Consider the following 14243-nt stretch of genomic DNA (forward strand, 5'->3'; position numbering starts at 1 on the left):
CTCCATTGTGGTGCTGGATGGTGGCCGTTGCCCCTCGTTTTGGGACTCTTGGGGACCTTGGTTGCGTTTTCCTCTTGCCCCGCAGCTGGAGAAGAAAGAGGTCTCTGAAGACAAGGAGGACATCGAGGGCAACCTCCTGCGCCCCACCGGGGTCACCCTGCGAGGGGCCCACTTCTGCCTCAAGATCTTCAAGGCTGAGGATTTGCCCCAGAGTAAGAGAATCCCCCCTTGGCTGGAGCATCCCAGCTCCGGCCCTTTTCCTTGCAGCGGGTTGCAATGTGCTGGAGAGGAATAAGGGCACAGATACATAACCTTATCCATGGCCTTGGTCTAAAGACCTGGTAGATACTGGTCTGTAACATACTGGGGGGTGACTCTCATGGAATCCCAGCCTGGTTTGGGTTGAAGGGACCTTAAAGCTCCTCCAGCTCCAAACCCAACCCCTTCCACTGGAGCAGCTTGCTCCAAGCCCCTGTGTCCAACCTGGCCTTGAGCACTGCCAGGGATGGGGCAGCCACAGCTTCTCTGGGCACCCTGTGCCAGCGCCTCAGCACCCTCACAGGGAAGAGCTTCTGCCTAAGAGCTCAGCTCAGTCTCCCCTTGGGCAGGTTCAAGCCATTCCCCTTGGCCTGGCCCTACAGGCCCTTGTCCCAAGCCCCTCTCCAGCTTTCCTGCAGCCCCTTTAGGCACTGGAGCTGCTCTAAGGTCTCCCCAGAGCCCTCCCTTTTACTGGTGCACACTGGGTTTGCCCACCTGGCTCAACGGAGCAGCGCAGTCCCTGGTGGGACACCCTGCCCGGAAAGCCGGGACCATCGGGACCCCATGCGCTCCCATCAGCTTTCAGCATCTCCTTTCCCCCCAGTGGATGATGCTGTCATGGACAACGTCAGGCAGATCTTTGGCTTCGAGAGCAACAAGAAGAACCTGGTGGATCCCTTTGTGGAAGTCAGCTTTGCAGGCAAGACGGTGAGTGGCTGCAGTGGGGCTGGGATGGCAGCTTTCCATAGGGGAACTTGGTCTTGGCATGGGGAAGTTTGGATCATTTGCTTTGCTGATGTCCCCAGCCCTGTCCCCATCCCTGTGGCATGCTTGGAGCTGAGCGGTGGCACTGGACAGGGTGTGCTGGGCTGTGTTGGGCTCATTTCTTCACTGGGCTCATAGTGGTGCTGCTGCATTAAGGATGGGGATGGAGGAGCTGAGGGTTCTGCTGCTGCTTGGTGCTGTCTGAAGTGAGTGAAGGACTGGTCCCGTGCCACCAAACGTGTCCCCATGACCAGCCAGGGTGTGGAGGTGGCTCTGGTGGCTTTGTAGAGCCCCATCCCAGTCCTTTGCTGCTGTGTCCTTCACTAAGCAACACGTCCATGAGCCACTGCTTGCCTTTTGAGCATCACTGAAAGTCTCCTCTGCCGAAAGGTCTTCCCCTGGGGACAGTGCCTGGGGATGGACAGAGCCTTGGGACATTGTCCTGAGCAACCACAGCGGGAAGGGTGTGAGTTCCAGTGGTCCCAAGGTGGGGAAGTTCCTTGAGCATCCCACAGCATCCTCTGCCTCGTGCACAGCGGGGTTTACCCACGCCATGCAGAGCCCCCTTAGGCCACCCATTGAATGGAGCCAGTGTTTTGGGGCACTGGGGACATTCCAGCTCCTGGCACGCACACATCCATGACCTTCCATCCCCATCTCCACCTCCAGCTCTACTCGAGGATCCTGGAGAAGAACGCCAACCCGCAGTGGAACCAGTGCCTGACACTGCCAGCAATGGTGAGCACGGGGGTCCCTATGGTTCCTACCCCCCGGCCCCACCAGTGCTCACTCCTCCTCTCCCTCTTTTCCCAGTTCCCTTCCATGTGTGAGAAGATGAGGATCCGGGTGACCGACTGGTGAGTGGGGTTTGGAAAACTGAGCTGGAGGAGCGGGGTGGGCAATGGGAGACCCCATGGGCACCCCTCCTGGTCCGTGGTGCGATGGCATCACCGGTTGCGTTGCAGGGACCGTCTGACGCACAACGATGTCATCGGCACTGCCCACCTCTGCATGTCCAAGATCTCGGCCCCCGGCGGGGAGCTGGAGGGTAAGGGGGGGGCAGAAGGATGGGATTTGGATGCATGAGCACTGCATGGTCGTGGCTGATGGTGTTGGCTTGGAGGACATCCCAACGCGATGGTCCCTGCCCTGTTACTGGTGATGGGTGCTGGGGGTTGCTGCTGTGTTGTCTGCATCACCTGGTCCCTCCTGGTTTCTGGTTCTGGAGATGTTCAGGTCCTCCCAGTGGTGCTGGGAGGGGAGGCTGCAGGACCACGGTGTGGGGGGTTTGATTCCTCTTTGCTTTGAGGTGTGAATGGGGCCACGCTCCCCTGTGCGGTTGTGACAAGCACTGGAGTCACCAGTGCCAGAGATCACAGAATCACAGCTGGGTTGGGAAAGCCCTTTAAGCTCACCCAGTCCAACCGTTCCCAGCACTGCCAAGGCCACCACTAACCCATGGCACTGAGGATGTGTGAACCCTTGCAGGGCCGGTGCCTGCAGCCCTGCCCTGGGCAGCCTGTTCCAATGCCTGAGCACCCTCTGGGGCAGGAATTGTTCCTCAGCTCCATCTAAACCTGCCCTGGTGCAGCTTGAGGCCGGTTCCTCTTGTCCCATCCCTTGTTCCTTGGGAGCAGAGCCCAGCCCCTCCTGGCTCCATCCTCCTGTCAGGCAGTTGGAGGCAGCCATCAGGTCCCCCCTGAGCCTTCTCTTCTCCATCTGAACCCCCCAGGTCCCTCAGCCCTTCCCCATCACACTTGGGCTCCAGGCCCTGCACCAGCTCCATTCCCTTCTTTGGCCCCGCTCCATCCCCTCAATGTCTCTCTTGTAGTGAGGGGCCCAGAACTGAACCCAGGATTCAAGGTGCAGCCTCACCAGTGCCCAGTACAGGGGCACAACCCCTGCCCTGCCCCTGCTGCGGCACTGGTGCTGGTAGAGGATGCCTGAAGATGCCGCATCCCACCTGTGTGTGCCCCCACTTGTGGCTCCTCTTTAGGACATTTAGGGGCTGTCAGAGGGTGGGATGAGGGCTCAGGTCCAGCTTGGGCTGAGGGGGCTCTTTCCAGTCCAGGGGCTTTCTGAAGTGAAGGACCAGCACAGAGGCACTAACCTGCATGAGCATCTCCTGCTGCTAACAACCAGGTGGCATCTGCCACCTCACTGGGACTCCTCTCACTCTGCTCCCTTTGCTTTGGGCACCTCTGAGACCCTGCAAAGCCTCATCCCATCCCGAGCATCCCCACTCTGCAGGGGACGTGAGCCAAAACACAAGCATGGTGTGAAGCTGCAGCCACGTGTCCCACTGATGGCTGTGCATGCAGGCATGGAGCTGGGTGCAGCACGGTTCTTGTGTGTCCAGCCCCACACTTCCCAGTTACAATGCAGCTCCTGGGCTGATCTGGAGAGAGACAGAGAGGCCAGGAGGGAGGAAGAGGAGGTTCTGAGGGGTCTACCCAGGACCAGCACATCCCATCCTAGCACTGAGACCTGTTTGGTACCCAGGATGGGCTGGGGAGCTGTGGCTCCATCCGGCCTCTGCAACACATGGAGCATCCTTCAGGGATGCTCAGATCCTGTTTCACACCAGCCCTATAGTTCTGGAAGGGTCACAGGGCTTTGTACCAACCTCCCTTTCCTCTCTCTGTCTGTTTCTGTTGGCACCAAAGCCCATGAGAACATTAACCCTCATCTCCCATACCCCTCCATCCCTCCTCCATGCTCCTCTGCTGCCTTTCCTGACCTCTCTCCCTTTCTTTGTGCCTCAGATGAGTTTCCGGCTCTCGCGAAGCCTCTGAAAGCCTCAGACCGTACGTCCCCCTTAGCCTCTGGGTTTGCAGTAGAGCTTGGTAATGGCTTTGGTTCAGGTGCCACCATGGCTCTGGATGGAGTTAGAGGAGCATTGGCTGTGTTGTGTCCAGACACATGAACGGGACGAAGAGACGGCTCCAGCTCAGCCTCCTCCTGCCCTGTGGGAGCATGGAAAGGGCTCCACTGCCCTTCCCTAGAATCCCAGCCTGGTTTGTGTTGGAAGGGACCTTAAAGCTCCTCCAGCTCCAACCCTACCACAGGCAGGGACCCCTTCCACTGGAGCAGCTTGCTCCAAGCCCCTGTGTCCAACCTGGCCTTGAACACTGCCAGGGATGGGGCAGCCACAGCTTCAACCCATTCCCATGTCCCACCACCCTCATGGGGAAGAACTTCCCTGTATCCCATCCACCTCTTCCCTCTTCCATCTGGAAGCCCAAACTCCTCATCCCATCCCTGCATCCCTTGTCCCAAGCCCCTCTCCAGCTTTCCTGCAGCCCCTTTAGGCACTGGAGCTGCTCTAAGGTCTCCCCTTCAGGAGCCTTCTCTTCTCCAGGCTGCCCCAGCCCAGCTCTCTCAGCCTGGCTCCAGAGCAGAGCTGCTCCAGCCCTCACAGCATCCCCATGGTTCTGGTGGCCTCCAGCCTCACGCACGTGGTCCCTGTGCAGCACAGCCCCAAGGACACATCCCCACGGTGCCTTCAGGACTCTCTAACATCTCTTTCCCCGCAGTGGACGACGGCCTCGGGTTCCTGCCAACGTTTGGTCCCTGCTACATCAACCTCTACGGCAGCCCCCGGGAGTTCACCGGCTTCCCTGACCCTTATGAGACGCTCAACCTGGGCAAGGTGACCCCGGCTTCTCCCAGCACCACCTCAACTAAACCTCTGCTCCTCCTTGCCCAAAGCAGCCGCTTCTAACCCCGACTGGCTTTGTCATTAGGAGCCTGCGCTGCGTTTCCTGCCCTGGCTCTTTCCGCTCTCCAAACACCTCCTGCCATTGCGCCAACTCCGCCTCAGAAGCTCTTGCAGCAGCACCTTGCCTGGTCTTGCTCCTCTGCAGTGAAGCCCATTGAAGGCAAAGGCAGAGCTCGCCCATGGGCAGGGGACACCGGGGTCCTGACACCTTGTCCCTGGTCTACCCCAAGGGCGAGGGTGTTGCGTATCGCGGCAGGATGCTGGTGGAGCTGGAGACCAAGCTGGTGGAGCACGTGGAGCAGAAGGTGGAGGACATCTCTGCGGATGACATCCTGCGTGTGGAGGTAACGGGGCCTCTATGGGGGGGTCTGGGGCCAGCCCCCCAGCAGCACAGTGTGGAAGGTGCTGGTTTGGTGGGGGATGTCCTGGTGGGCTCCTGGAGGGGTTCTTCTGCTGTGTTTCCATCTCAACCTTGCTCCATTGGAGCTGCTGCACGGTAGCGAGCAGACTGTGGTGAACAGCATCGTGGCCTCAGCATGAGGAGGACATGGAGCTGTTGGAACAAGTCCAGAGAAGGGCCACAAGGATGATCAGGGGCTGGAGCAGCTCCTGTATGAAGATAGGCTGAGAACACTGGGGCTGTTCAGCCTGGAGAAGCTGAGAGAGACCTCAGAGCAGCTTCCAGTGTCTGAAGGGTGCTACAAGGATGCTGGAGAGGGGCTCTTCATCAGGGACTGGAGCGACAGGACAAGGGGTGATGGGTTCAGACTGAAACAGGGGAAGTTCAGGTCGGAGATAAGGCAGAAGCTCTTCCCTGTGAGGGTGCTGAGGCGCTGGCACAGGGTGCCCAGAGAAGCTGTGGCTGCTCCATCCCTGGCAGTGCTCAAGGCCAGGTTGGACACAGGGGCTTGGAGCAAGCTGCTCCAGTGGAAGGGGTCCCTGCCCGTGGCAGGGGTTGGGGCTGGAGGAGCTTTAAGGTCCCTTCCAACACAAACCATTCCATTGTTCTCTGACTACCATGGAGGGGTTGGAGATGTTTGGGCTGTTCAGCCTGGAGAAGAGAAGCTGCTTGGAGACCTCATAGCAGCCTTCCAGTATCTGAAGGGGGCTATAGGGATGCTGGGGATGGACTCTTCATTAGGGACTGTAGTGACAGGACAAGGGGTAATGGGTTAAAACTGGAACAGGGGAAGTTTAGATTGGATCTAAGGAGGAAATTCTTTCCTGTGAGGGTGGTGAGGCACTGGAATGGGTGCCCATGGAGGTTGTGAATGCTCCATCCCTGGCAGTGTTCAAGGCCAGGTTGGACAGAGCCTTGGGTGCCATGGTTTAGTGTGAGGTGTCCCTGCCCATGGCAGGGGATTGGAACTGGATGATCTCAAGGTCCTTTCCAACCCGAACTATTCTATGATTCTGTGTGCCCCAGCTCAGGCTGTATCACAGATAACTTGCTCCTTTTGCCCATGTTTCTTCACATTTAAGCTGCATTCCCCATGGGAAGCTCTACCCTTCTCCTCTGTCAGGTTCCTCCTGCACATCTCACCCCAAATTCCCTTTCTCCATCCTCTGTTTTCCTTCCCTGCCATAAACGTTTCCACCTGGGAGCCCTCACCGAGCTGCTGTGCACGAGAGCCCGGTGGTGTCTCCTATGGCCACGGTCCTTTGCCTGTTGCAGAAGTACCTGCGCCGCCGGAAGTACTCCCTGTTTGCTGCCTTCTACTCGGCCACCATGCTGCAGGATGTGGATGATGCCATCCAGTTCGAGGTCAGCATCGGCAACTACGGCAACAAGTTTGACACCACGTGCCTGCCCCTGGCCTCCACCACGCAGTACAGCCGGGCTGTCTTCGATGGTGAGCAGCTCCGGGGTCACCAAGTGATGGATGGGATGCGCAGGGTGGGTTTGGAGGCTCCATCCTTGGACATAGTCAACACCCAAGTGGATGGGGGCAACCTGTGGCCGTGGTTGGAACTGGATGGTGTCAAGGTCCTTTCCAGCTCAAACCGTTTGGTGGTTCTGTGTGATCCTGGGCAACCTGCTCAATGTGATCCTGCCTGAGCAGGGGTTGGATGGGATGGCCTCTTGTCCACCACAACCATGCTGTGATGGGGGAATATGTGGCTGGGGAGGAGTGGGGAATGCAGGATTACTTCTCTCAGTTCTTGAAGTGGCTCTTGGGCAGCATCCAGGCACTAACAGTGCCCATTTCTCTCTAAGGAAGAGGCATGCTTTGGGGTGGCCTTCTCCTGGCTCCTGTGGGACTCTTGCTCTGGAGTGAGATGTTCCCACCACATCGGGGTTGTTCTGTTGGTTTCTGGCCTTGCTGCTCTGCAGGAGCTGCTGTAGCCACGGAGGCTGATGCAGATCCCTTTGGACCTTGGGTTGCTTTGGGGAGCACAATTCCCATCATCTTGCTCCAAAAGAGCTCAAAGATGGGCTTCTATCCGTGATAGATGGTGATGGGTGGGGACCCCATCACCCCACTATGAGGAGCTCACTGATGTGCTGTCTCCTCCAGGCTGTCAGTATTACTACCTGCCCTGGGGCAACGTGAAGCCCGTGGTGGTGCTGTCATCCTACTGGGAGGACATCAGCTACCGGACTGATGCCCAGAACCTGCTCCACCACGCAGCAGACAGGCTGGTGAGTGCTGGTGTAGCAAGGAGCATCGTCCACCTCCATTCCCCATCCTGCTTGAGGGCAGAGGCCATCTCCAGGCTGGGTCAGGGTTGGGTTTGATGGCTCCTGTGCTGTGGAGGGGGAATCTGTTGGTGTCCTGGGTGCTGTGCTCTGCCCATGGAGTGATGGAGGAGAAGGGACCACCTTTGTCTGCACTGGGGTGACAATGGGGTGTGAGCACAGTGCTTTCCCTACTGATGTAGGTGCAGGAGGCAAAGACTTTCCTTCAGCTCCTGGGCTATTGGTGGGATTTCTTGCTGTTGTTTCCCTCTGAAGCTCCAAGAGGAGCAAAACCAGAGGTGCAGAGCACTGGTGGGACCCAGCCTGGGGTTTCCAACCATGGGAGCAGCTCCGAGCACTCACTGGGAGGGTCCATGGAGAGTGTGGAGCCTCCATCCTTGGAGCCAGCACCCAACTGGACATGGTCCTGGCCAACCTGCTCAAGGTGGAGCAGGGATGGGGGGTTCCTTAGTTCCTCCTCTTCCCTCCTTACCATGCAGGAAGCAAACCTGGAGAAGGTCCACCTGGCTCTCAAGGCCAACCGCTCACCGAGTGAGCTGGATGCCCTGTGTGCCCAGCTGCTGGATGACACCATCGCTGACTGCAGGTACGTGCTGCCAGGTTTCAGTGTCAACCTTGGCATGGAATTTACTGCACTTGGCTATCGAGGAAGGGACAAGGTCTTTCTTCCCCTCGGAAAGCTGTGGGTCATTGGCCAATGTTGGCTTCAAAAGCTGCTGAGCCAAGGCATGGGGTTGAAATGGTGACATCCGAGCAGCACGGTGTGGGGCAGGAGCCCAGCCATAGGGGTGGTGGGGCTGGTGGGGTGAGGAGCACTGATGGGGCTTCCTGATTGAGTCTTGTGTGCCCTGCACAGGAGGCACCCACACAGAGGGGTGTTTGGCTGTGCATGGGTGCTGTGTGTCTGATGGCTGGAGCAGGAGATGGGGATGTTCAGCCTGGAGAAGAGAAAGCTCCTTAAGGAGAGACCTTAGAGCAGCTCCAGTGCCTAAAGGGGCTGCAGGAAAGCTGGAGAGGGGCTTGGGACAAGGGCCTGGAGGGCCAGGCCAAGGGGAATGGCATAAACTTGCCCGAGGGGAGACTGAGCTGAGCTCTTAGCCCCCTTCCAACCCAACCCCAAACCCTTCTGTGTTGTGTGGTCTCTGCCCATCCCCACAGCCTGAGCCTGCCGGATGTCCTGGCTAAACCAGCCAGCACCCACCTGGACCAGAACCTGTACCGGTTCCGCAGCAGCAACCTGGAGCAGATCGTGAAGACGGCGCTGAAGCTCAAGCACGAGGACTCGAGCCTCTCGGCAGCCCTGGAGCAGGCAGAGGACTGGCTCTCCAGGCTGAAGGCCATGGCGGAGGAGGTAACGCTGCTGTGATGGTGGCAGGAGCTGCTTTGCACCTTGTGGAGGGTCATGGTCTTCCCAAGGCCTCCATCACCATGGTGTAAGGCCAGGTTGGATGGGGCTCGGAGCAAGCTGCTCCAGTGCAAGGTGTCCCTGCCTGTGGCAGGAGTTGGAGCTGGATGGTCCTTAGGGTCCCTTCCAGCTCAAACCAGTTTGGGATTCTATGTTTCTATGTGAACCGAGTCGAGTGATGTGATGGGGACGTTGGGAAGGCAACAGGTTTGGCCCTCAACAGCTGAGGTTTAGCCTTGTTCATGGCACATCTTTACAGCAAACCCTCAACTAATGCTTTAGTGGAGGCCAGGGCTTGGAGAAACAGGGAGCTGCTCGTCCACGGCCAGACCCAGACGGGATCTGGAGCTGCTGAGCTGGGGTTTGGGTGGGCAGGTCTCATTCCATGGGCTTGGGTTGGCAGCAGGACTCAGGGCCTCCCTCATGCCCCCATGGCTGATGCTCTAGATCATAGAATCATAGAATAGTTAGGGTTGGAAAGGACCTTAAGATCATCCAGTTCCAACCCCCTGCCATGGGCAGGGACACCTCACACTAACCCATGGCACCCAAGGCTCTGTCCAACCTGGCCTTGAACACTGCCAGGGATGGAGCATTCACAACCTCCCTGGGCACCCATTCCAGTGCCTCAGCACCCTAACAGGAAAGAATTTCCTCCTTATATCCAATCTAAACTTCCCCTGTTTCAGCTTGAACCCATTACCCCTTGTCCTATCACTACAGTCCCTAATGAAGAGTCCATCCCCAGCATCCCTATAGCCCCCTTCAGATACTGGAAGCTGCTCTGAGGTCTCCCCACAGCCTTCTCTTCTCCAGTCTGAACACCCCCAACTTTCTCAGCCTGATCAGATCAGAGCCTCAGATCAGAGCCCCAGGTGGACACGATGCCTTCTGTCTTCCAGCCCCAGAACAGCCTCCCCGACATCGTCATCTGGATGCTGCAGGGGGACAAGCGCGTGGCGTACGCCCGCGTGCCCGCCCATGAGGTCCTCTTCTCCAGGAACATCTCCAACTGCTGCGGGAAGCACTGCGGGAAGCTGCAGACCATCTTCCTGAAGGTACCCTCAAGGCTCTTGGGGTGCGCGCACCAGGGATGGGCTTAACCCTAAAACATGAGGGAAAACCAAGCAGGGAAGCCTGAAATCCCAACTCAGCATCAACCCGTGAGCGTGTGGGGCTCCAAGGAGCCCCTAGACCCAGTTCTGACCCTTTGAAAGGAGGTTCTTGCATGGTAAAAGCCTGGTGGTGTTTCTGGAAGAGTCCATCTCCTCTGTGCCATAGCACTGAAGCAGATCCCTGTGGTTATCTCCATATCATAGAATGGTTTGGGTTGGAAAGGACCTGAAGATCATCAAGTTCCAACCCCCAGATTTTCTGCATGTTCCAAGTATCAAACATGGGTGCTCTTTGTCCCAGAATGTGCTTTTTGAAACCAAATCTCGTTTAATTTTTAACTTTTTAACGTTATTTGATGTCTTTGCACATTCCTGCCCCTCTGCCAGCCCAGGAATTCCAAGCTGAGGCCTCCTCTGCCAGGTTCTTGCCGAGCTTCTGCCTTCTCAATTGATGGCTCTTTACCCTTTCCCTCTGTGCCAGTTTGGGAGCAGGGAATCAGTGCTGAACCAGCTCTGAAAACCCAAAATGAAGTAAAATCAATGGAATAAACCCCAAAACCTTGTGCTGGCAGCAAAAGAACCAAAATACATTGGGTTTTCTTCTGTCCTTTAGCTCTGGATGGAAAACCAGCATCACTTGGAGGGGGAAAAGAGTGACAGAAACCAGGGCAGTGAGACATCTCCCTCTTTATTCTGCCTGTTCTTGCTGAAGGTTGGAACTGGGTGATCTCAAGGTCCTTTCCAGCCATTCTATGGTTCTAAGTATGTTGTTGGGCTTGGTGTCCTCACCGTGAGGAGCTTCGAAGCTCCTCCCCAAAGTGCTCTTCATGCTGTTGATGTTGTCCCAGTTCTGGGTCTATGGGGGCTTCACTTCAGCCTCACATCCCGAGCATCCCCTGTTGATATCCCCCTTGGGGGTACTGACGTGGCTCTGCCTTTGGCAGTACCCCCAGGAGGAGGTGATGGGCCCGAAGATCCCGGCGCAGATCCGGGTGCAGCTCTGGTTCGGGCTCTCGGTGGATGAGAAGGAGTTTAACCAGTTCGCCGAGGGCAAGCTCTCCGTCTTTGCCGAAACCGTGAGCATCCAATGGGGAGCACCAGGAAGGGTTTTCTTCTCCTTGATGGGAGCAGCAGCATCACCATGAGGGGACGGGGTGGGCTGGACCACGGGTGATGCCACTGCTAAGTGAGGGTCACATCAGTCCCTACCAGTGGGGAGAAGAAAGAGCCAAAAGGCTGGGGAGAAGGTTGGTGGCTTCACAACTCCTGTAATATGCTTTGAGGGGTAACCTGAGGATGCCCATAGGGTCCGGGGGCTGGTGGGGCGGTTAGGCTCTTCCCAAGAGGTCTGTCCTCAGGTTGGGCTCTGCAGCTCATGGGATGGGGCTTTGTGCCTCCAATGTGGCACTATCTTCTCCCTTTGCTCCCCCAGTATGAGAACCAGACCAAGCTGGCGCTGGTGGGGAACTGGGGCACCACTGGCCTCACCTACCCCAAGTACTCCGATGTCACCGGCAAGATCAAGCTGCCCAAGGACAGCTTCCGCCCCTCCACGGGCTGGACCTGGGCTGGGGACTGGTTCATCTGCCCGGAGAAGACGTGAGTGATGGTGCTCGGGGATGAACAGAGCCTGACGGGCTGGCCTGGGCACCCCAAAGTGATGCTGAGCTGTGTGAGGTCACCCACAAAGCTGGATGGAGGCCTGGGGTGCTGTCAGGGTTCCTCATCACCTTACCCCATCCTTAGGAGGCAGCAGCATTAGTGCAAGATGGACCATTGCTCAGTGACCATGGCACTCATGGTCACGGTTGCCCCAGCTCACTGGGGTCCCTGTGCAAACCCCACATTGAAGAGCTTTGGAGGTGGGATCCCTGTGGGGCACTGATGTGGGTGCTCAGCACAGCTCTGCCAGCTTCTTGCATTGGATTTAGTGGTGGGGTTCACTGAGCCAGGGGGATGAGGTCCCATGGGAGCTCTGCTTGGGGTAGAAGATGTTCAGGATGCAATAGGGGGTTGGACGTGAGGCCAAGGTCCCTATGGGGCAGGAGGGAGCTCCTGATGCTGTGCATGTCTCGGGGGTGCAGGCTGCTGCATGATGTGGATGCCGGGCACCTGAGCTTCGTGGAGGAGGTGTTTGAGAACCAGCTCCGGCTGCCTGGAGGCCAGTGGATCCACATGACCGATGCCTACACTGATGTGGTAAGGGTGAAGTGGGCAGCTCAGGGGGGCACCAATGCGGGGTGCAGTGGTGGGAACCCCCATGGGATCAGGGCATTGCTTGATGGAAAACATCCCTGTATCCTACAGAACGGGGAGAAGGTCCTGCCTAAGGATGAGATCGAGTGTCCTCCAGGCTGGAAATGGGAAGATGTGGAGTGGGACACGGACCTCAACAGAGCTGTGGATGAGAAAGGTATCAGGATCAGTTCTGGGCATCCATCCTGGTTTCATCCCCTTTGGCCCTTGTGGTGTTTCCTTCCATGGTCCCATCCAGCACCAGGGGATGGCAGCATCCCATTTGTGGCTGTGCTGGCTTCAGGAGCAGTCATCTCCCCCTTGCTCTGGCTCATTCTGGGGCTATGGGGTGGGCAGCTGCTGGGGTCCAGGCATCTCACCTGGCTTTGGGTGAAAGAGCAATGGGAAGCATCAGTCAGGGAGCATCCGAGCATGGGCACAAGGGTTGGGGCTGCCTGAGGATGAAGGGCAGAGAGGGAAGTCCCCAGGCTGTGGCTTAGAGCCAAGGGCTGGTGGGACACCATCATTCCATCATCCAGGCATCGCCAGAGACACACCTGCATTGAGCAGCAGCACGAGCAGGCCATTGTCAAACTGGGAATGGGGGCTGCATCTGGACAAACCTTTGCTATTCAAGTTATTCCAGTCGGGATATGTCCACATGTCCCTGCCCATGGCAGAGGATTGGAACGGGTGAGCTTTAAGATCCCTTCCATCCCAACCCGTTCCATGTGTGAATAAGGTTCCTGATTCTGCTCTCGTGAGACCTCACCTGGAGCATTGTGTGCAGTTCTGGTGTCCTCAACATCAAAAGGACATGGAACTGTTGGAACAAGTCCAGAGGAGGCCACGAGGATGCTCAGGGGCTGGAGCAGCTCCTGTATGGAGATAGGCTGAGAAAGTTGGGGCTGTTCAGCCTGGAGAAGAGAAGCTGCATGGAGACCTCAGAGCAGCTTCCAGTGTCTGAAGGGGGCCTATAGGGATGCTGGGGAGGGACTCTTCATTAGGGACTGCAGTGACAGGACAAGGGGTAATGGGTTCAAACTGAAACAGGGGAAGTTTAGATTGGATCTAAGGAGGAAATTCTTTCCTGTGAGGGTGGTGAGGCACTGGAATGGGTGCCCAGGGAGGTTGTGAATGCTCCATCCCTGGCAGTGTTCAAGGCCAGAGCCTTGGGTGCCATGGTTTAGTGTGAGGTGTCCCTGCCCATGGCAGGGGGTTGGAACTGGATGATCTTAAGGTCCTTTCCAACCCAAACTACTCTATGTTTCTATGATTGGAGGGAAGGTTCTGGGGCTCTTCTCCCCCCTTCACCGGCTGCTCCCTTCTCCCCCAGGCTGGGAATACGGCATCACCATCCCTCCGGACCGCAAGCCCAAGGCCTGGGTGCCGGCAGAGAAGATGTACCACACCAACCGGCGCCGGCGCTGGGTGCGCCTGCGCCGCCGGGACCTGGCGCACATGGAGACCATGAGGAAGGTGCGATGGGGCCATGGGAATGAGTCAGGACCGTGTCCTGATGGAGGTCCCTAATGCAGGGCTCTTGGTAGCCGGGGTCTCCCTGCCCTAAGCAGGCAGCAGCCTCTGGTGTCCACCATGGGGGTCAGCACCTCCCAAAGGCGGACCCCCCTGCAGCGGTGCTTGCTGGGGCTGTGGGGTGGGATGGGGACCTCCACCAGCGCAGGAGCTGGGAGAGACCCCCAGTGTCCCTGGTCCCAGTCCTGCTTCCCTCTAGGTGGTGCAATTGGGCTGCAAATGCCGCTGCAGGGTTGGGATATTCCCACCCCAAACCATTTCCCCGGGACACTGGTTCCCTTTCCAGCGGTTTTCCATACAATAGAGGCTGGGAAGCACCGGGAGCCCCTGCCAGCCCGTTTGCCCAAGGGATGCAGGTGTCCCAGGGAGCTGACACAGCTCTGAGGAGATAAAGCCTCTATGGGCTTGTGGTTGATGTCCCTCGGTGGCAGAGCTGTGATGGCCCTGGGGGGGATCAGAGGTGGGAAGGATCAGAAGAGAAGGCTCCTGAAGGGGAGACCTTAGAGC

At 57.7% G+C, this 14243-nt stretch overlaps 1 protein-coding gene across 11 annotated transcripts in view; it reads left to right on the plus strand.

Annotated features, from left to right (window-relative positions):
• Positions 1-14243, plus strand: part of DYSF (dysferlin) — a 90109-nt gene that overhangs the window by 17248 nt on the left and 58618 nt on the right. For 6 of the 11 annotated variants that reach the window (XM_061351915.1, XM_061351917.1, XM_061351923.1 and 3 more), the window contains exons 12-29: positions 86-212; positions 863-966; positions 1693-1761; positions 1837-1880; positions 1989-2071; positions 3789-3830; positions 4560-4675; positions 4975-5088; positions 6420-6597; positions 7264-7388; positions 7925-8031; positions 8604-8796; positions 9753-9908; positions 10910-11041; positions 11398-11564; positions 12050-12164; positions 12273-12378; positions 13537-13679. In XM_061351915.1, the coding sequence (XP_061207899.1) occupies positions 86-212; positions 863-966; positions 1693-1761; positions 1837-1880; positions 1989-2071; positions 3789-3830; positions 4560-4675; positions 4975-5088; positions 6420-6597; positions 7264-7388; positions 7925-8031; positions 8604-8796; positions 9753-9908; positions 10910-11041; positions 11398-11564; positions 12050-12164; positions 12273-12378; positions 13537-13679 (2121 nt within the window). The remainder of the gene's footprint in view (positions 1-85; positions 213-862; positions 967-1692; positions 1762-1836; positions 1881-1988; positions 2072-3788; positions 3831-4559; positions 4676-4974; positions 5089-6419; positions 6598-7263; positions 7389-7924; positions 8032-8603; positions 8797-9752; positions 9909-10909; positions 11042-11397; positions 11565-12049; positions 12165-12272; positions 12379-13536; positions 13680-14243) is intronic. The other 5 variants (XM_061351920.1, XM_061351925.1, XM_061351918.1 and 2 more) reach the window with 1 other exon arrangement.

The sequence above is a fragment of the Neopsephotus bourkii genome, unplaced genomic scaffold, assembly GCF_033783945.1.
Source record: "Neopsephotus bourkii isolate Nb327-2 ecotype Australia unplaced genomic scaffold, CSIRO-AGI_Nbou_v1 NB_616, whole genome shotgun sequence".
NCBI classification, from domain to species: domain Eukaryota; kingdom Metazoa; phylum Chordata; class Aves; order Psittaciformes; family Psittacidae; genus Neopsephotus; species Neopsephotus bourkii.